Source organism: Carica papaya, chromosome 6 (genome assembly GCF_054855325.1).
Source record: "Carica papaya isolate Zhongbai chromosome 6, ASM5485532v1, whole genome shotgun sequence".
NCBI lineage: Eukaryota > Viridiplantae > Streptophyta > Magnoliopsida > Brassicales > Caricaceae > Carica > Carica papaya.
This window is the reverse complement of record NC_142314.1, coordinates 3,008,146-3,029,874: the sequence shown is the minus strand read 5'-3', so window position 1 is coordinate 3,029,874 and position 21,729 is coordinate 3,008,146. Positions and strand designations below refer to the sequence as shown.

Genomic DNA, 21,729 nt, shown 5'->3' with positions numbered 1-21,729 from the left:
TTGGTTTAATTGGTGGCTTCTTTTGACTAATGAAACCATGATGGGAGTATTATAAATATATATATATATATATATATATGTATGTATGTTATTATTATATAATTGCAATTATAAATTAATTAACATTAGAGCATGAAGGTTGCTTTCGTGATATAAAGCTAAACATAATCAAACACCATTTGCCCTTAATTAGAGCCTGACCTAAATATAAATCAAGAGTCGATTGATTACACATGAATTTTTAAATATTTGAAACTAAATTAATTTAGTTTACGATCTTTAAAACAGTCAATTTAGTATTTAATTGACAATTTAAATCGTAAATTAATCTAAAATTTGTGGATTTGAGAAAAGATTAGGCCTTAATCAAAGCTTATATTATTATAAAATAGATTGTGTAAGTCTCATAATTTTGGTTTTATTAGAGTGATTGAGACCCAAAATGGGTTATGTTAAAAGAATCCGCCCCTCACCCACGCTCTTCTTTTACAAAATTATATCCTCCTTTGTCAACTCACTTAAATAACTCAAAATATTAATTTAAATTTAATTGTATTTTGTTTATATTATTTTTTTTAAAAAAATTAAATAATTATGTCTAATGTGTAAATAAAAAAATTATTTTTATATTATGTAATTAAATAATTAATATTTATAAAAAAGTATAGATTTAAATCAAATAATTCTTCATATGTATAATGTATTTAAAATGATTTATATTATATATATAATTTTATAAATGAATCTACCAATGGGCCTGTGGCCTATACACATGCACAAGGAGTATCTAAAAAGCCTAACTTTTTTTTTTTTTTTTTTGAGGGCACAAAAGCATAACTTTTTGGGTGTGATTAGTCGCCAATTCTTCCTTTTTTTAATAATAATAATAATTATTATTATTTAAAACAAATGCGACCGTTTAAAGAGGCTTAATTCCACTTTATTATTATTATTTTTTTTTTAAAAAGAAAAGTTTAATATTACTTTTTAAAATAATTATTATGAAAAATAAAAAAAATGGTAGGGTGGGAAAGGACAACTTTCCGTGAACACTATCATCATGGAAGCACTTTTTTCAAGATGCATAGGTACAATACAATTGATCACTTGGTCAAATTTTTCTAAATTGGCCCCACCTACAAAATCTTAATTTAATTTTAATATCATGATTATCATAATTAAAAATAAGGGTACTAATTTCATTAAATGGGTATTTTAAAAATAAAAAAAAATTAAATTAAATAAATTTTTTTATGTAAATTAAATTGTTCTTTTGGTTCAATTTTTAGAGTCTAATCAAATTAATCCGATAATCTAAGTTAAAACATATCATTAAGTGTTAATTATGATTTACAAATCATGTGGTTGGTGTTTTGATGAGTAACCGAGCATCGAGTATGTAAATATTTAAAAAAAAAAAAAAAATTCATTACATAATGTAAATTAATAATTGACAGAAGAAGAAGAAGCACTATGTGGGATGATTATAAAGTTCTTTTTTTTAATCAATGCCTTTACCCTTTCTATTACTATTTTTTCAACATTTTATCACTACTCGAATCTTATCTTATCTCGAGTAAAAGATTTTCAATATTAAATTACAATTTTATTATTTAATTCTCTCATCTTTACATACAATTTTCTTTTTTTAAAAAAAAATAATAATAATAATCATAAATACAAAATACCCAAAACGTAACATAAAATAATAACAATCATAATTGCATCCTAAACCATATCATATACATATAACATAAAATCAAAAGGAAAAAAAAAAAAAAGGTAATTAGGGATATTATACTAAAATTAGTTAAATCGAATTGCTGAATTTTTTACATTGAACAACTTCTTCTTTTCATAATTTTCTCCGATTCAACTCGGGATGACTCGGATACCGGAAAAAAAAAACACCCACCATTTGCCATCTCCTTCAAAATCCAACTATATGATTCAACGTTAAAAAGTTCGGATCTTTTCTCATCTTTTTAACGCCAAAAAGAAGTTGGAAATTTAAAAAAAAAAAAAAAAAAAATCTGCTAAAATAAAAATTTGTTAGCAAGCACCATGAACTCAACTCACTGACTCGGTTGAATCTACCCGACACGTTCGATTAACATACTGACTTATCGGCGAATCCATAAAGCAAGGGTCGAGATTCATTGAGAAGATCGAGTTTGTTCTTCACATCGACGTGACAACATCGCTGAAAGTCTTCGAGACTGAATGAACGGCCCGATTTGGTCGGGTCAGATCGGGATACGACTCGGACGATCTCCTCGAAGAGTGACTCGTCGCAGGGGATAGTGAGCGGCCCTACGTTGGCGAATCCGTATTCCTCCTCGGCGCGTACAAGGAGGCGCTTGAAGATCGGGTGGTTCAGGTGCGTCGCAGGAACGATGAACCTCCGGCAACTGGAGCCAACGCAGACCGCGAGGTGTCCGGCGGGGACATCGGAAGGCGTTCCACGCGCCGCCGTGGTGTGAGCCTTTCTGCGCCAGCGTTTCAGCATTTGCCGGATGCGAACAATGTGACGGATCTTCTGGGAGTTCGCTGTCTCGGTCGCCGGCATTCTGTTTGGTTCGAGGGAAAGTGATGGGAAGTTGAGTGGAAACGGAGCGGCGGTTGGTTTGGTCTGGTGGATGGCTGCTGAGAGAGAGAATTATATATAAATATTTTTTGAAAGTTTTGATTTTGAGGGGAATATTGCTGGGAGTTTGGGTATTATAAGGTTTTTTTTTTTGTTACGGAAATGCCCTTGAAGTTTTAGATATTTACGAGATTGTGTCTGTTGTATTTGATGCGGTCACGTACATGTGACCAAACAAGGCTGTGACAGTAACGTGCGTCTTCAAACCTTCTGTTTTTATTTATTTAATAAAATCATTAATTGATTTGCAAATTAATATATGCTTTTTTATTAAATTAATCTATAAAAATGTTATCTTAATATTTTTTTTAAAAAAAAAAATCAGTCTCCTTGTATGAATTTACGAAAAATATAATTGTTATAATAAATTTATTTTTAAAATAATAATTATCAATAAAATTAAGTAATTTACATAAGAAAAATATTTTAGAAAAAACAAATACAATGAATCGTGTAAAATTTGTTTATTTCAAAATATGATATTTATAAATATTTTTTTTTTCCTTTAATGTCATGTCATGAGATTTTGCTTGCAAAATCCTCTCTTTTAACAGCTGATATCCATTACAGCTACCAATTTGCTTAACTTTTTTTTTTTTTCCCCAATTCAGTATTTTCTTTAATCTTGTGGAATAGAAAATAAAATTTACCTACAATAATATATTTATAATCCTAAATTTAACATGAGATTACAAATTACAACAATTACTGGAAATGACCAAACCCATAAGTACATATATTATTTCTTATATTAATTCAAATTATTACGATAAATTTCATCTATAAACTTACTATAAATAAGTGTCTACTCTGAATGTTTTGAATAAATTATAATTTAATATAATATTGTGTCTATTAATTTATTAGTTTATAGTTCTTTTTTAATTAAAAAAATATTATCATGTGTTTTTATTTTGTTGTAATTATTTTAATTAATGAAACGTAACTGTCACATAATGTATAGTTCGTTCGGATGCATCATAATTTAATAATATTAAATTTAATTTAATCACTGTAATTATATTAATATATTATTAAGTTGAGTTTTTAATATCAATAAATTTTACCAATATATTATATATTAGTACTTATAATATATTTATAAAGTGACAAACTTTATATTTTAAATAAAATTCGAACGTGTGATTATCATGTTACTGGTTATATTAATTTGGAGTTGTTAAGTTACGATTAATTTTCTTATTTTTTTAAAAAAAAATTTTAATATCATAAGACATATTTAATATAACATAATAATAATGTGGATATACAAATGATTTGTTTAGATTCTGTTTGTCTACAAATGCAAAATCCAATGCGATATGAAAATCAACTGCCTTTTGTTTGCTTGCTCTTAATCCTCCCTAAATAGATCCTTAATTTGACCTTTAATCAAGGCACGTATAAGGGAGACCAGCACGCTAATTACCAATCATCATATTCTAATTACTTTTACCTACCATAGACAATCATAATTTTTTTTAAAAAAATTTATAAATTTATATACTTCAATAATTATATATAATATATATATATCAACTATCAATGTAATAAATAATTAGTAGATAAATGTATTATTTGTTTCATATCATAAATTAAATTTTTTTATTAATTTCATAATTAGTTAGTTTAAAAATTAGAAGATGTAATTAAGCTTAATTTGGCAGCTATTAGTCACTAATGTTTTTTTTTTTTTTGTTTCTTTTTGCAAATGGGCAACTAGTCAATGTGTTTAGTGTTAATTATATGGGTGAACAAAAATGATTAGTTTGGAGAAAGTTATAGATTAATCGAGACAATGACACACACACACACATATATATATATATATGTATGTACACTGAATATGTAATATATATGTATATATATATATATAGATATATGTAGATGTTATATTTTTGTAATTTTGTTTACGAATGGTGGGTTGATGTGTTGTTTACTTCTACTGCCATGATCTCTTGTCTCCCACACTTTTTTTTAATCTTGATTAATTTGGTTAATAATGCAAGATTTAGAGAATATATGCTGGGACCTGCTTGTAAACTTGATTAGAAATGGGTCCATTCTCATTTTCATATTTAATATATATATATATATACATACATACATATTTATATATACACTTTTTTCCATCACGAAGTACATAAACTAGTCCTTTTTTCCCCCACGGATGAATCAAATGAAACTTTATACTGTTCGATATCAATCATACATATATATATATATTCGATTACATCATATCAAATTATCAATTTAGTTTCCAAAATTTGTCATTTATTTTGATTTATTTTAATAAATTGTCCGTCATAATTTAATATATTACATTTTTTATTCATTCTAAACGTTAAATTTCTTTTATTTTTTAATAAAAAATATTTGAGTGCATTCAAAAATATATCTCAAAACTGAATTTAACAAATTAATTAAATTTAATAAATTAACAAAAATATCGAGTGTATTTTATTAGTAGTTTAGTTAATTAACAAAAATTATTATTTTTTAAATACCCATCAGTAAATTAAAAAAAGAGAAAATAAATAAATAAACATTTTTAGTAATATTAGAAATTAAAATTTAACGAGTAATAAATTTTATATACTAATTTAATAATTTATAGTAAATATAAACATCATAAAAAAGAAAAAATTATATTAAAAAAAGTTATTGGGTCATATTATTAATTTAATTTATTTTTTAAAAAAGATAAATCTAATTTTATTTAATTTAATATTTTTGTAAGTGGCAACCGTACTAACCAACATGATGTCTATTTTTGGGAACAAAAGCAACCTACTTGATCAACCATCATAACCATAACGTACAATTGCTTGCAGTCTGTAATAATAATGCTTTCCCTCTCTTTAATTTTAAGACTAATTTGCTGTTAATCTGCCGTTTTCATTTATAATAATCATGTTTTATTTTCATAATTACATTTTCTAATTAACAATTTTTATAATTTAATATTTTAATTTTAATATTTTAATTTTTTTTTTTTAAAAGGACCCAATCATATGGTTATTTAAAACGTCAACAATTTCAATTTTCCATTTTAATTTTTGGTGGGTGTATATAATTAATAAAATTGAAAATTGGTCAAATAAAAATAAAATAAATAAATAAATAAATAAAAGTGGGAGTTGAATTTAGGATGTCCATTCCAATTTGGTCCGTGTTTGGGTACAGGGATAGCGAGGAGACAGTGACTGCACAATTCACAAAATTAGAGCATGTGGGTAGGGTTTCATTACTATCCGCAGTTAACGCTTGACTAATAATAATCGTGTTTGGGAAACTGCACATGCTATATATCTATCCTACGCTACATTACATATATTGCCCTGTATATACGTCTATCGACCTCTTTTATTTTCTTCCATATAATCTATATTTTTAAATTAAAATATACTTTTATTCAATAACAATAAAAAAAATATAATTTAATTCGAATTTATAATTTTTTATAAATAAAAAAAAAATTAGTCACTAGAAAACATATATAAAAAATAAAATTTACCATTTAAATATCATGTATACATATATTGTAGTGACTGGAAAAAAAAAATGGAGGAAACAATGCCGTTTTAAAGAGGGGGAAAACGACGTCGTTTTTTGAAGGAGAAAAACGACGTTGTTTTGAGTAAGCTGGTAGAACATAAATAGGGGTCGGGAAAGGGAAGAAAAGGAGAGGAGAAGAAAAAAAAAAGGAAAAGAGAAAAGCAGAGAAGGAAGAGAGCGGGAAGGAGAAAAGAATAGAGGAAAGAAGGTTCCAGAAAGAGAGAGAGAGGGGAGTCGGAGCAGAGAGGAGCGAAAAGGGAGAGAGAAGAAGGCTGCGAACAGTGACGGTGATATCGGCAGAAGGAAGGAAGATGGAAATGGGAGGTACGGTAAAAGTTTTGGTTGCGTAGGTGTTGTGTGAGTTGTAAAATTGTTTGCAGGTTGCGGAGGCCAGGTAGTCCGTATGTAGCATGGCGGAGCTGAGAGGTGGAGGTAGGCGGTGGAGTGTATGACTGAATGGCAGAAACGTTTGCGGAGGAGGCCGTGGGAAGGGAGAGGATGGCGATGTTGGGGCATACGGGAGATCCGTGGGAGAGAGTGGAGGTTGTGTGAGCACAGAGGGAAGGCCACTAAGAGGAAGAATGAATGAGGAATTTGGCGTGTGTGGGGGATCCGAGATGACGGGGAGAGTTGTGTGCGTGAGTGGAGGTGCGGAGGGAGTTGCGAGCGGAAGGAGAAGGAAGAGTGTCTTCGGTGAGTGTCCAGTGAGAGGGATGAGTGTAGTGATGGTGACGGTGTGAGTCGGGATGCTTCGAACAGCCCCTGGGGAGGCAGAAGAATAAGGGAAGCGGGGCGTGAGGGCTATGAGGGAGATGAGAGTTCCGGATTGTGCGATGGAGGAGACTATGATATAGGAATTGATGTGTATGAAGAGATTCGGGTGAGGGAAGAGGCGTATTATAACAGTAGGGAGCGGTAGGTTTGGAGGGGGCGGAGAGTGTAGTTGCTTGATATTAGGATGACACAGGAGGGGATTATAGAGTGTGGTTTAGGATGGGAGAGTAGGGGCATGTTGGTAGTTGTGTAGTGTGAGTGTGTGGATGGGAATAGATTGGTATAGCTGCTGTAAATTTAGAGGTTGGCGAGGGAACCTTGCCGGCGTATGCGTGTAATGGTACCTGTGTGTGTGTGTGGTCTGATAAGGTCGAGAGGTAGAAGAGTGAGTATGAGTCACCGATGTTGGTGACGTGTGGTAATGGTATTTGTGTGTGTGTGTGTGACCTAATAAAGTCGAGAGGTAGAGGAGTGAGTATGAGTCACCGATGTTGGTGACGTGAGATAATGGTACTTGTGTGTCTGTGTGGCCTAATAAGGTTGAGAGGTAGAGGAGTGAGTATGGGTCGCCGATGTTGGTGACGTGAGGTAATGGTATTTGTGTGTGTGTGTGGCTTATTGGGGTCAAAATGTGGAGGAGTGAGTATGAGTTGCCGATGTTGGTGATGTGAGATATAATGGTGTCCGTGTGTGTGTGTGGCTTATTGGGGTCGAGATATGGAGGAGTGAGTATGAGTTACCGATGTTGGTGACGTGAGATATAATGGTGTCCGTGTGTGTGTGTGGCCCATTAGGATCGAGGGGTAGAGAATTGGGTATGGGTAGTCGATATTGGTGATGAAAGTGAACATGGGTGCTCAGGGTATGGCTTCGGCCAAGGGGGGCCACATTTGATATGTAATATGAATAGTCTACCGAGATAAGTGAGGCTGGTGTTGTACTATGGCAGTGTTAGAGCAGGATGTAGGTGGTATAGATAGGGTACCTATGGGAGTATTAGATTTGTTATTGTTGTGTGTGCTATTGATAACTAGAACTGGTCTTTTAGGGTAGGTTATTGACGGCTAGTTGTAGGGAGGTTCTATGGTATGACTTGGGTTGTGTAGGAGAAATGCATATAGACATTACTGAATTTCTTGTCACTGCATACTATACCTGCAACTTGATTTTTATCGTATTGAGTTATGTGAACTCACTTTTTATCATTAACAGATGAAGTAGAAATGGAGCCGGGATCTGAATTGCTAGTTACGGAGCCTAGTCTTTAGTGCCATAGGGCACGGGTTTTCTTTGTGGCGGGTTGTAGTCTATAAAAGTTTATCTTAATATGGATACTGATTGCTGGAGATGTATGATATAGTTTTGTCATGTGATGTATATGTAGAATTGTAAGTTTACGTTAGGTTTGAACAATGAACTGTGGATAAATTTCTTTTATGTGTGATTAAATTGACATGAGATTTGCGTGTTGGGTCATGAGATTGTTTTATCTTACGCCGTTAAAAAAAAAAAAGGGTGTTACATATATATATATATATATATATATATAAAGGGTTATTTTTTATTTTATAGTGTCTAATTTTGATTAATATTTTATACTAAGTATCCATTAAGTTATAAACTAAATTCATTATTAAAAATTCTTGGTGTTTATAATATCAAATTTTCAATGGAGAATTTTATAGTTATGACGTGAATAATGATTAATAAAATTTCGTGATAATTTAGTATCAGGTGCACAATAAAATAAAATAATTATTAGTTTAGTTTTAAACTTATATAGCATAAATTAATAAAAATTACATTTGCTTGTATTTAAAATGGGTTATATATATATATATTAACCAACACGTATATAGATTTGGATTTTGATAGGAAGACGAAAGACAAGGGTTAGACAAATATTTTGATGGCGAGGGATTTAGTTCATGTAATCAATCACATGAACTAAAACGTATTAATTATTAATATTTGGTAATTAAGTAAAGACATGGAACTAATAAAGATCAAATCTTTTATATAGATTTGTTTTTCATATATATATATATATACACACACAAGTGGTTCGAATATATAAATAGGTTCTAAATATGCTTTGTTTTAATTATATTTTTATATTATGGTTGTATTTTTTTAAAATAACATAATATTATTTTTAAATGATTGTAACTTAAACAATGACAGTACCAAAATTCATTAGTTAAATTATTAGAATCAACTCAAACAAGTTCCTGAAAAGAAGAGATGGAGATCCAGTAAACTGACCACCACGTTACGTTAATTTTTTAATGGCTTTAATTTATTTTATAACATATACTTATTTGACTGGTCACGAACCTCTTACTGTTTTTCTCTAATAACAAACACATATATGTTATATATATAAAATTATCATAAAATATTTATTTCCTTTAATAATATAATATAATAAATTCAGTGAGATTTAATTAAAATTATACTAACACACTATTAATTAAGAGATTATTCTAATAATTTCACATTTAAGTTTTTTTTTTTATTATTCAGTAATTATGCTTTTTTTTTCTATAAAATAATTTTATTTTTTATTAGTTATTAAATAAAAATTAAAATAGTAAATAAAATATATAAAATAAATCAATACATATAACACTATAAAAAAGAGAAAAAATATTACAGTAACAAGATAAAGAAGAAGCCCAAGTGACTGGTTCAAGCCCACTAATTAGGGCACAGGTGTAATGAGTTCATAACTGAATTTACCGAAATACCCTCAGATATATTTTGCTGAAATTCTCTCTTCAATCCACAAGAAGAGATATTGAAAATGGAAAATTTAGAATTAAAACAGAAAACAAAAAAGAAGCTCGACGAATTGAAGAAGAAGAAGAAGAAGAAGCAGAGGAGTAATCCAGTAGAGCAATGCCTCACGTACTTCTCCACTATCGCCAACCTTATCTTGCGGCTCATCACCTCCACTCTGTGCCAACACCAATCACAACCCTCAGTTCCAATTCGTCTCGCATCTTCACCTTGAAACCAACGGTCTCGATTCGCTTCCGCACCAATACGACGATAGGCGGGAGTGTACAATGCATGGCGAATCCGAGGAGAGTGAAAATGGTGGCAAAGCAGATAAGAAGGGAACTCTCGGACATGCTCCTCACAGACAAGGTATTACAGTACGCTATCTTACCAGAAGCTGCCTTAGGCGCCGACCGTTACCTCTCTTCGCTCACCACCATAAGCGATGTAGAAGTTTCCGCTGATTTACAGGTATCAATCATGTTACATGTATATATATACGCTCTTATGTAAAGAAATCTTTTCTGGATGTGCATTAGTTTTTCGATTAACTTGAGATTTTGAGCTAAATTTAGTGTATTTCAAGTTAGATTTAGTGCTTGAATTAATTTTTTTGGCACCATGCTATTTGCTCGCTGGCATAATTGTGAAAAAAATGAGAATTTCTGGACAGTATTATAGTTTGGGAATGGGTTTTTTTTTCTTAATAGGTAGTGTTGTTTTTGTTTGTAATGCAATAGGTTTTGTTTATATTGGACATGTGAATGTAGGTCGTGAAAGTGTATGTATCTGTTTTTGGAGATGATAGAGGGAAGGAGGTGGCTATTGCAGGGTTGAAATCAAAGGCGAAGTATGTTAGGAGCGAGCTGGGGAAGCGAATGAAGTTGAGGTTGACGCCAGAGATTCGGTTTATTGAAGATGAATCTTTAGAGAGAGGAAGCAGGGTAAGATTTTATCACTTCTTTCCATTTTATTTATTTTTGATAGTTTAATATAAGGGCAAGAATGAGAATGTATTATAATGAGAGAATGCAAGGTAAATGAAATAGAAATCTGAATCAAACTAGTATTCCAGTTCCAAGTAATGCATACTCGATTCAAGTTAGCTTTTTATTTTTTTGTGGTTCTTTCTTTAACTAGTGGAAAATACAAATTCATTATTGTGGAATTAAATATATAAGTGAAGTTCATTCAATTGTGCATCAAATATAATAAATCATGACTTCCACATATCAATAACTAGGATTTAGAATTAAATAAGAATAGAATAACAATTTAATCAAAGTTATCCTATTCGTTGTACACACCTCTTTGATCAAGATGATCTAGGGGATCTTATTCCATATGAATTCATAGGAAAAACTGGATTGAGATCTGATTTTGGACCTAGAGGTGAGTTTATCAGGCAACAAATATTATCGAGATAGGGCTTCTGGTGTAAGGCCTTGAGATTCTTGCTGGTTATGTAGATTTGGTTTGTCCCCTTTGGTGGGATTTTATGAGATGTCCCTTTTAGAACAACTATGGCCAAGAAAGAGTAACGTTTAATTATGGTGTTTGCAGGTGATTGCAATATTAGATAGGATAAAGGCTGAGAAGAAAAGTGCAGAAGATGAAGGAGAAGAGCAGTTTGGAACATCTGACTTACCTGAAGTGGACAGAGATTGGGAGGGAGATGATCTGGATGACGACATTATCTATGTGAAGTGATTGCCTCCTTAAGCAGCAGCTGTTCAAATGCTTTGTGCTGAGCATCATCTCATGTTGTTAGAGGTGATTCCTATACTTTTCTCAGTTTAGGTTCAGTGCGACTGCGCCTACTCACTTTGATATATTGACTTAACACTTTAGAAGAATCTTGAGATGAGTGTTTGAATGCCAATAGTTCTAGTTTATAGGCTAGAATATTGCTTTCCCTATTGAAATGAAATTTGAATTTGTCCCCAATAGCTTAATTACCCTCAAGGATTTTGTATCTATACGAGCCTACATATATAGGTATAGTAGTCATACATATGCAATGTGTCTCAGTGATGAGTTTTAATAAATTTGCATAACCTTAAAATCTGACTCCAAGTTAAACAGAAGTTGAAGTTAGAACACAAACTTGGGTATATCAATGGTAATTTCCATTATCCAGAATCATAAGTTTTGTTGGTACGAAATGCGTTGAATCTAGGGTTTCTGCTCTGGATCTATTCTGTCTTACGAGGATGGTTATGTCTAAATTACTATTTGCCTATATTTATTGGTATACTCATAAATATATATAAAAATATTTCTAGTTGTTGAAATGAAAACAAAATTTAGAAACTAGTGAAATTATGAATAGTTTTGTACTATTATTTTTCAAACCCATGTCATACTTTGTAGTATTATGTTTCATTTTCAATGTGGGTTTTCTTTTAAGTATCAAACATAAGGAGTCAAAATTGTTTTTGGGGGGAGGGGTTAATATTAATGAATTGCCTAATGTACGATCATTTTGCTGGATGTAGATGATTAGCTCTAATAGGTGGCTAACAAGGATGTTACTTTTAGTCTTCCACTCGCTCCAGCACTCTTATGTTTAAACTATATCCCTTTCGAAGATATTGAGACTTTGCCATCTGCTCTGGGTGTGGTTGTCTACTACTGTCAAATGTCAAAGCCAGCTTGATGGATTCTCTGGAAGTTGAGAAATTTTACTTCTATCATGTAAACATTTGTTAGTATCCAACAAAAAACACTTGTCTCAGATAATATTTGTAGAATTTTTTTTTCAATTCTGTTCGGAACATTTTTTACATCAATGCAAAGTACTAGCCATGAAAAATGTACAAAAACTTTAGAGAAGTTCTTGTGAAATTGTTCCTTGTGTCGAAGTCAGTACTTTTTTTTCAGAACATTCCAATCTTTAACCTCCTAGAGAAGAATATGAAAAAGTAAACCACTTGGTGTAAATGTGTTCCAGCTGTTTTATTTAGTTTGTAGTTAACAACAAAATAATATTATATTTATATTAAGTAAATTTTTAAAAGAATAATTAATCAATTATTTTATATTTCCTACAGCAGATTTAAATTAACAAGGTAAAACTTTCTTCCCTTTGCTATATAAAATATTGGGAATAAACCAATTCTAAACCAAACTCAATTAATATCACCTAATCATGTTTTGCAAAAACAAAAAAGATAACATGAACAGAGTGGGGATTCTAAACTTTACATGCTACCGCTCCTTATTCAAGTCTCCATTCACAAATATAGCTAGATGCAGGATGCCCACATTTAGCACAAAAATTTCAGTCCTTCAAAAGAAAATGACAGATACTTCTGAGCTGAAAACCACCACACCAACAATCCTTCATGCCAACGCCATCAACAAGCTCAGGCTGAGGCCTGATGAAGAATTCATGGACTAAACTATAGAAACACTTTTTTTTTCAAATGGAATGATGTCACAGTATCCCATTCCATTACTGCAAGGTCAATCGATGCGGAAATGAATGACAAGAAGCATGACAGATTTTTCAAGCCAAAAAGTAATTGAAAGAGTATTATTTGGATAAGGGAAGGAGTATCCCCATTTTTCACCCGAGCTTTGAAACTAAAACATCAATGGCATGGGCCATCCGCAACTAATTGAATAATTCTCGAATGACTAAGCAAGTACAAAAAATTGCAAAGATGAAAGGTTCAGGTCTATAATACTGATCAGGCCAAAATGGGAACATGGTAGAATTCCAAGCTGTGATGCATTATTTCTATATCTAACTCAAATCCAAAGAATTCATCCAGATCCCACAGCTTCAAATTGAAACCACATTCTCAATGATGCGCCTTTGCTTCAGCTTTCTTCTGAGACTTTGCTTTCGCCTGCAGGAGGAACCAAAGCAGTGTTATAAATTTTGGGTTCTTTTTGAGAAGTATAAGCACATAGGATATGAGTTTGAAAACAGATAGAAAAGATAATTATAGTAAAACGTAGTTTCATGAAGTTATGGCAAACAGAAATAGTGTTAACTACATTTTCTTGTTACATCAGCCAACAGATGTTTTTCTACCAAAAACAAACAGACAATAAGAAAAATAAACAGAAGGGGAGCATGAAGGTTAAGAGTCTTTGGCTCTCCACCTGAAGCAGGGTTCTGAATATTGGTACCCTTTTCGGAAAACAAAACCAAACAAAACACTCCACTTCACACACTCGTAGTCATTCAGGCATTTGATAGTGAATATCTTGAAGCCCACAGATAGACTCCATGAAAAGCCCCGGCAGTTGAACAAAATAATAACTTCCGCTGGACCAAGTTCAGTTGGAATAAGGCATTAATCACATTTCTCAACGCATATTTCCAGCAGATTAAACGTAAAGTAATCTATATAATATGGAATTACCTCTGTTACCTAACAAGAAACTATAATCAATCAGCAGGTTACTTCAAAATCAGCTAGGTTTAGGGATGAAATTCAATCAGCTAATAAGAAGTTTGAGCCATATTCTTAACTAACGAAACTCCGAATTCCAATATAAGGTAGAAAGACACATCAATTCACTCTGCATTACCAATAATCTCACCCGGGATTCATCAAATGAACTTATAAACTTCTGAAATGCATTACACATCTAACCACAAAGAATGCATCACAACAATGCCATAAGTTTCTAGAAGTTTCTAAAAGTTAAGCAATGAAAGAGACTACCTTGAGGTACTTGAGTTTCATGCTGCCATAGACGAGACCAAATGAAAAAGCAGATGCACGAGCCACCTATTGGCCAAAAGACCAAACAAAAAAAGTCTCATCAAATTACTGTTGATATTAAATTCTAATTACAAACTGATTTGATTTCTTAGAAGGGGGAATTTAATGGAATCAATCGAGATCTGAGATCTTTGTTAGAATTTCACGCTCGTTTTCCTCCATTTCCTAGGGCAGCAAACAGAAGGATGATGAGAAAATTTACCAGAGCCAGAGTGCTGGTGCCGGAGTATGGACCTAGAGGCGGCGTCATCTATACTTTTACTCTGATTCGCTGTGCTGGGTGCTTGTAGGTTGATGAGAAGACGAGAGCTATGAGAAGAATCTGCAAAGGCTTAAGCCCTAGAAATTGGGATTGGGACTAATGAAAACCATGGGCTGTGTTTGGCTACGGTCGAGTTTAGGGTTAGTATTTCTGGACCTTCGCTATCGACGGTTCGATCTGCAACATGTACGCTACGAATATCTCCTTAAACCATGTCACTCGGACCTGGTCGCTTAAAAAATCCTTTTTTGTTTAACCTTCTTTGCAAATAATTAAATTTAATTCTTCAAATTTAATTTTTGTAGTTTAAGAAATTTTGTTTTATTTTATTATTGTTTATAATTTATATTTTCATATTTATTTATTATTATTAATATTTAAGACTATAATAATTCATTGATAATAATTTATAATTAAATGGTAACAAATAATAATTTAAATATTTCCAAAGTATAAGTAAACTATAGCAAACTACAAAAAATTTATCAAACAGCCAAATAGTCAAATATATAATAAAAAGAATAATCTATATTTATAAATGTCTTGAAATAAAAATTTGACTAAATAATTTGGTTTGAATCTACAAAAATTGTATTAACACATGGTGTAAATAATTATTATTTATAGATGAACAAAAATGATGTAACGACCATGAAAATTCTAAAAGAAATAAATTATAAATTTAGTACGGAAGCGAAATAAATAGTTAGGGTTTACATTTATTACACAATAACTGAAAGTACCAAATAGGGCTTATGAAAATAATATTCTAAACGAACAACTAATAACCAAAGAAATAGATTAAAAATAAACAACTAATACCTGATTGATTGATTTTATAGTTTTGAATGCATGTATTGCTTGACTTATGTGATTACAGTTAAATTAGAAAACTGGGATGCGATTGTATTCCTTTTATGCATGTTTTACTTTATTTTATATGATTACGGTTGAATTGGGAAACTGAAAATTAAAGGTAAATGAAAAATTGTTTGATTAAGTAAATGGATAAAACGAAAGTCTTACTGGATATCTTGAGATATGGTGGACGGACCGGATACATAGGAAACTCTATCGTGAACGTTGCCTCATGCCGGATAGGGTATCGAAATTTGGTAATTTGATACTCATATCGGACAAGGTATGAGGACAACCCGTTAATTAAAAATGTTAAAGAAAAATATTCACGTGTAGTGGGGACATCCTTATGGACCCCATAGATATCAGTATGCTGATAAAAGAGAAAATTTACTGTTCCAACTGATTGCATATGAAATTATGATATATGTTATGTTATTGACTCTATAGGTTGTTTTTGTAAATATTATTACGGTAAGTAGACGGTAAATAATTTTATTTATGATAAATAAATTTGCTTAATTAAGAGCTCTATTAGTTATTTTTATGATTTCTATCAACTTTTATTTTTGTATCGGTGAGTAGTGTGATATTCTTACCGGGCTAGTGTAGTTCATTCTTTCATTAACAATTTCAGATTAAGAGGACGAGGATCCAAAGTCCGATCCATAAGAGGATTGCGAGTAGGACGTTCAGTTTGTTTATTTTTAATTTATTTCTTTATTATTAATTGCTCTTTTAGAATGGTTATTCCCGTAAGCCTTATTTGGTACTTTCAGTTATTGTGTAAAGAATGTAAATCCCAACTATTTAGTTCGCTTCCGCACTAAATTTATAATTTATTTCCTTTGAAATTTTCGAGATCGTTAACAGTTGGTATCAGAGTCGCGTTCTTCAGAACCATTTCTTACACAAAATCTTTAGGAAACACAAAAAATAATGAACTATTACTTAACCATTCCTCGTGAAATGCAGGTATAAATAGCTGAGGAGAGGAAGACCCCCACTAAACCGAGCAGTCTGGGAGGGTTCGCTTTGAGAGGATGTTGACCTATTATTTGAGATGCTAAAGAAACTCATCGCTACCCAACAGGCCCAGAAGGAAAGGAGGGAGCTACTTGATCCTCCCTCGCTGCCACAGGTTGAGCCACCCCTACAGCGAGAGGATCCCGAGCCACCCTAGTACTACCCTGCTCCTTCACAGTACCACCCGACACCACCATAGTATGATCAAGTGGTTCAGCCATAATACCCTATGGCACCACCACAGTGTGGCCCGGTGCCCCAACCGCATCATCCAACACCACCACAGTACAATTCAGTGCATCCACCGTATCATCCATTACCACTGCAGGGCCATCTAGTCCATCCTCAGTACAATCCAGTCTCTCTTCCATGGGATCCAGTTCCTCCCATGATGGACCCAGGCTATATTGAGAGGTATAAAAGACTAAACTCATCTACTTTTATGGGGGATCCTCATTTGAAAAGACTGAGCACTGGTTAGCTGAGATAAAGAAGACATTCACGACTCTTTGGGGTGATTCCTGAATAGAGAGTCATCCTTACTACCTACATGCTGGTGGGAGAGGTAGACTGCTGGTGGCAACTCTAGCAGGCCACCCTACCTGTTCCAGTCACTTGGGAACAATTCTTGACGACTTTGCATGCAGAATACCTTCCAGAGCATCTTCGACATCTGAAGGAAATAGAGTTTGCATACCTGGTCCAGGGGGACATGAGTGTATCAAAATATACTCGAAAGTTTCTAGAGTTGAGCCGGTATTCTCCTGAGAGCATGATGGATGAAGGCAGGAAGAATGGGGTCTCCATCCTAAAATCAAACAATAGTTATATGTGTTTGAGCTCAGTACTTACTCGGCTGTTCTGGCGAAGGCACAATTAGTGGAGAGGAATCTTCGCATTTTTTCCTCCAACAGTGGGGAACCTCAGGCCCTCGGCTCCACACCGCAGACCAGCACCTATTGCACCTGTTCAAACGAACAAGAGACCTAGGCCGATGACTCAGGCTCCCCCTCAGCATGTGGCAAGGATCATGGGGACCGACCCTGCTATCGTCTCAACAACACTTACCACCTATGTGGTAATGCCCAGCATTACGCAAAGGAGTGCCCAAGGAACCAGAACTAGGGTAGACCTCCTATTTAGGGCAGGGTTTACAACTTCACTCAGAAAGATGCAGAAACTAACCCAGACATGATACAGGATATGTACACTATTTGTAATCATCTTGTACATGTTTTGATTTATACTAATGCGTCACATTCATTTGTTTAACATGTTTTTACATTTAAATTAAATGTATTAGCTGAAAGACTTGATTATATATTGTTTGTGCCTACTATTGAGAGTAGGACACTACTAGGAGAGATTATATACAAAACTTGTATCATAGATATAACAGATAAAAAATTAAGTGTAGAGCTTATAGAAATTGACATGAGAGATTTTGATGTAATTTTAGAAATGAACTGGCTAATAACGTATCACACCACCGTAGAATGTTTTCATAAGATGGTTGTATTCAACCCTCCTAATGAGGAGTCATTTATAAATTAATAAAATTCTTTAACATTTACTCCCTTATAGCAAATTTTCTTATTATCAAGTACTTTAACCCGACTGTTTTCTCTAATTAGGCAAACTCAAGAAAGAAATTTGTATTCAAGAGATTCTGGTAATTCGAGACTTTTTGGATGTATTTCTAGATGAACTGCATGGACTGCCAGTGGACAGAGAAGTTAAATTCACCACAGACCTTCAGCCAGGCACCCAGCCTACTTCAGTTGCTCCTTATTGCATGAGTCACGTTGAGATGAAGGAGCTGAGAAAACAGATAAATGAATTGCAGGACAATGAATTCATCAGATATAGTGTGTTTCCTTGGGGTGCGGGAGTCACATTTGTAAGAAAAAAATATGGGACATTGAGGTTATGTATTAATTACAGAGGTTTAAATGGGATCACGATCAAGAACAAGTACCCCCTCCATTGGATCGATGACCTTTTTGATCAGTTACAGGGCGCTCAAGCTTCTCCAAGATAGACATGCGTTCAATTTACCATCAGGTAAAGATCAGAGTAGAAGATATTCCCAAAACAACCTTTTGAAGTAGGTACAGATACTATGAGTTCTTGATCATACCATTTGGGCTAACTAATGCACCAATCATCTTCATGGATTTAATGAATAGGATTTTCAGATAATTCCTGTATCAGTTCGTCATTGTATTTATCGATGATATCTTGATTTATTCTAAATGCAGAGAGTAACACGTTCACCATCTGACTCAGGTTTTTCAGGTTCTCAAAGAGAAGAAACTGTATGCAAAGTTGAGTAAGTGTGGGTTCTGACTTGAGCAGACTACCCTAGAGCACATCATATCAAAGGATGTAGTGTCAGTGAACCTCGAAAAAGTTGAAGCAATGCTCGACTGGGAAGAATTGACCTCAGTCAAGGAAATTCGTAGCTTTCTAGGGTGGTAGGTTATTACTGCAGGTTTTTGGAAGGATTTTCTAGCCTAGCTGCTCCTCTGACTCAGCTAACAAAAAAGAACGTCAAGTTTGAGTGGAACGAGGACTGTGAAAGAAGTTTTTCATAACTAAAGAAACAATTGACTACTGCACTTGTGTTGGCTTTGCCGAGCGGATCAGATGGATATACAGTTTGTAGTGATACCTTCTATCTAGGGTTGGGTTGTGTTCTGATGCAGCATAGGAAGGTCATAGTCTACGGGTTCAGACAGTTGAATAGTCATGAGAAAAACTACCCACCCATGACTTAGAACTTGCCACAATTATCACGCCTTGAAGATTTGGCGTCATTACTTGGGAGGCCTTTCATATCTATACTGACTATAAGAGTTTAAAACATATATTCACTCAAAATGATCTAAATATGTGTCAAAGAAGATAGATATAACTCCTCAAGGACTATGATTGCAACATTTTATATCACCCGGGTAAGTGCAACGTAGTAGCCAACGCACTCAGTAGAAAAAGTGCAGGTATATTAGCTCACTTGATGGTTTCAGAATGCAGGGTAATAGAGGCCGCACAATAGGTACGACTTCAGGATCTGAAGAGTGTCACATGTTTGACCCACCTGACTGTTCAACTTGAGTTGATCCAAAAAATAAAGGAAGCTCAGTCTGCCAGTTCCACCTTAAAAGTTCTCAAGAAAGATGCAGAATAAGGAGTTAATTCAGAATTTCGAGTCTCTGCCGATGGGTTGGTTAAATTTCAAGACAGGGTATATGTTTTAGGTAACAATGAGTTGAAAAGAGACATCATGACAGAGGCCCATAACTCAAAGTTTATCATACCAATATTTGTTTGGTAGCTGTTGTTGTAGGCGAACTCTATCAGGGGTAGAAGGTCATTCCAATGGCCCCTGAAGTCAAGAACGCAAGCTCAGAGGATATCCACAAGGGTGCGGATCGTCCTTTCTGATTGTCCATCAGTCTGAGGGTGAAATGCAGTACGAAGGGACAGTTTCATTGCCATGGCTTGCTGAAAGCTAGATCAGAACCGAGAAGTGAACCTGGGGTCCCTGTCGGACACTACTGTCATTGGCACTCCATGTAATCTGACTATTTTCTGGATGTATATTCTTTCCAACTTGTCTAAGGGATCGGTTATCTTGATGGACAAGAAGTGGGAAGACTTGGTAAGTCGGTCAACAATTACCTAGATGACATCATGTCCTGAGCGTGCCTTAGGCAATCCTGTCACAAAATCTATAGTGATATGCTCCCACTTCCACTCCAGAATTGATAATGGTTAAAGCAGCCCACCTGAGTGTTGATGCTCTGCCTTGACCTGCTAACATACCAAACACTTGGAAATAAAGTTAGCTATATCTCTTTTTATCCCATTCTACCAAAATCGAGATCGTATAATTTGAAATATCTTAGTGCTTCCAAGATATATGACAAATTTTGAGCTATAGGTCTCTGTCATGATGTCCCTTTTTGACTCACTATCACCTGAAACACATATTATGTTCTGAAATCTGAGCAATCCATCGGCAGAGACTCGAAATTCTGAGTTAACTCCTTATTCTGCATCTTTCTTGAGGGCTATTAGGGTGGAATCGGCGGATTGAGCTTCCTTTATTCTTTAGATTAACTCCAGCTGAATAGTCAGATGGCCCAAACATGTGACTCTCTTAAGGTCTTGAAGCCGTACCTGTTGTGCGACCCCTATCTGCCTGCATTCTGAAACCATCAAATAAGCTAATGTACCTACATTTTTCCTGCTAAGTGCGTCAGCTACCACGTTGCCCTTACTTGGGTAATACATGATGTCACAATCATAGTCTTTGAGGAGTTCTATCCACCTTCTCTTACGCATGTTGAGATCATTTTGAGTGAATATGTGTTTCAAGCTCTTATGATCGGTATAGATCTGAAAGGTCTCCCCATACAAATAATGGCACCAAGTCTTCAAAGCGTGGACAATTATAACAAGTTCTAAGTCATGGGTGGACTAATTTTTCTCATGAGTCTTCTACTGCCTAGACCCATAGGCTATGACTTTTCCATGCTGCATCAAAACATAACCCAACCCTAGGTAAGAGGCATCACTGTAAACTGTATATCCACCCAATCCACTCGGCAAGGCCAACACAGGTGTGGTAGTTAATCGTTTCTTTAGTTTTGAAAAGCTTCTCTCACATTCCTCATTCCACTCAAACTTAATGTTCTTCTTTGTGAGCCGAATCAGAGGAGCAGGTAGACTAGAAAACTCTTCCACAAACCTATGGTAATAACCTGCCATCCTCATAAAGCTACAGATCTTCTTAATCGAGATTAATTTTTCCCAGCCGAACACTACTTCAACTTTTTCGGAGTTCATTGATACTCCATCATTTGATATGATGTGTCTTAGGAAGGTAGTCTGCTCAAGGCAGAACTCACATTTACTCAACTTTGAATACAACTTTTTCTCTCTGAAAATCTATAAAACCTGAGTCAGATGGTGAACATGTTCCTCTCAACTTTTTAAATAAACCAAAATATCATCGATAAACACAATGATGAACTAATATATGAATCATCTGAAAATCCTATTCATCA

At 33.8% G+C, this 21,729-nt stretch overlaps 2 protein-coding genes and 1 pseudogene across 2 annotated transcripts; 1 reads left to right on the top strand and 2 right to left on the bottom strand.

Annotated features, from left to right (window-relative positions):
* Positions 1–1,795: 1,795 nt before the first annotated feature.
* On the bottom strand, positions 1,796–2,728 carry LOC110808212 (protein SMALL AUXIN UP-REGULATED RNA 12 pseudogene; annotated as a pseudogene).
* A 7,051-nt stretch (positions 2,729–9,779) lies between these two features.
* LOC110808173 (ribosome-binding factor A family protein) lies at positions 9,780–12,706 on the top strand. The gene is made up of 4 exons (XM_022033565.2): positions 9,780–10,234; positions 10,534–10,707; positions 11,327–11,536; positions 12,262–12,706. Exons 1-3 carry the CDS (start codon positions 9,881–9,883, stop codon positions 11,471–11,473), a joined length of 675 nt encoding a protein of 224 aa, XP_021889257.1. The 5' UTR covers positions 9,780–9,880; the 3' UTR covers positions 11,474–11,536; positions 12,262–12,706.
* Positions 12,707–13,270: 564 nt separating this feature from the next.
* LOC110808171 (uncharacterized) lies at positions 13,271–14,869 on the bottom strand. Its single transcript, XM_022033561.2, has 3 exons — positions 14,711–14,869; positions 14,449–14,514; positions 13,271–13,620 (listed from the first exon to the last, which is right to left on the bottom strand). Exons 1-3 carry the CDS (start codon positions 14,756–14,758, stop codon positions 13,573–13,575), a joined length of 162 nt encoding a protein of 53 aa, XP_021889253.1. The 5' UTR covers positions 14,759–14,869; the 3' UTR covers positions 13,271–13,572.
* Between the last annotated feature and the right edge of the window lie 6,860 nt (positions 14,870–21,729).

Bases quoted from the DNA above. Each gene is read 5' to 3' on its own strand.
- LOC110808171 (XM_022033561.2), bottom strand. From the start codon at position 14,758: ATGACGCCGCCTCTAGGTCCATACTCCGGCACCAGCACTCTGGCTCTG. The intron at 14,515-14,710 runs GTAAATTTTCTC...TTTGGCCAATAG, and splicing joins GCACCAGCACTCTGGCTCTG to GTGGCTCGTGCATCTGCTTT. The intron at 13,621-14,448 runs GTAGTCTCTTTC...TTCCTCCTGCAG, and splicing joins TGAAACTCAAGTACCTCAAG to GCGAAAGCAAAGTCTCAGAA.
- LOC110808173 (XM_022033565.2), top strand. From the start codon at position 9,881: ATGCCTCACGTACTTCTCCACTATCGCCAACCTTATCTTGCGGCTCAT. The intron at 10,235-10,533 runs GTATCAATCATG...ATGTGAATGTAG, and splicing joins AAGTTTCCGCTGATTTACAG to GTCGTGAAAGTGTATGTATC. The intron at 10,708-11,326 runs GTAAGATTTTAT...TGGTGTTTGCAG, and splicing joins CTTTAGAGAGAGGAAGCAGG to GTGATTGCAATATTAGATAG.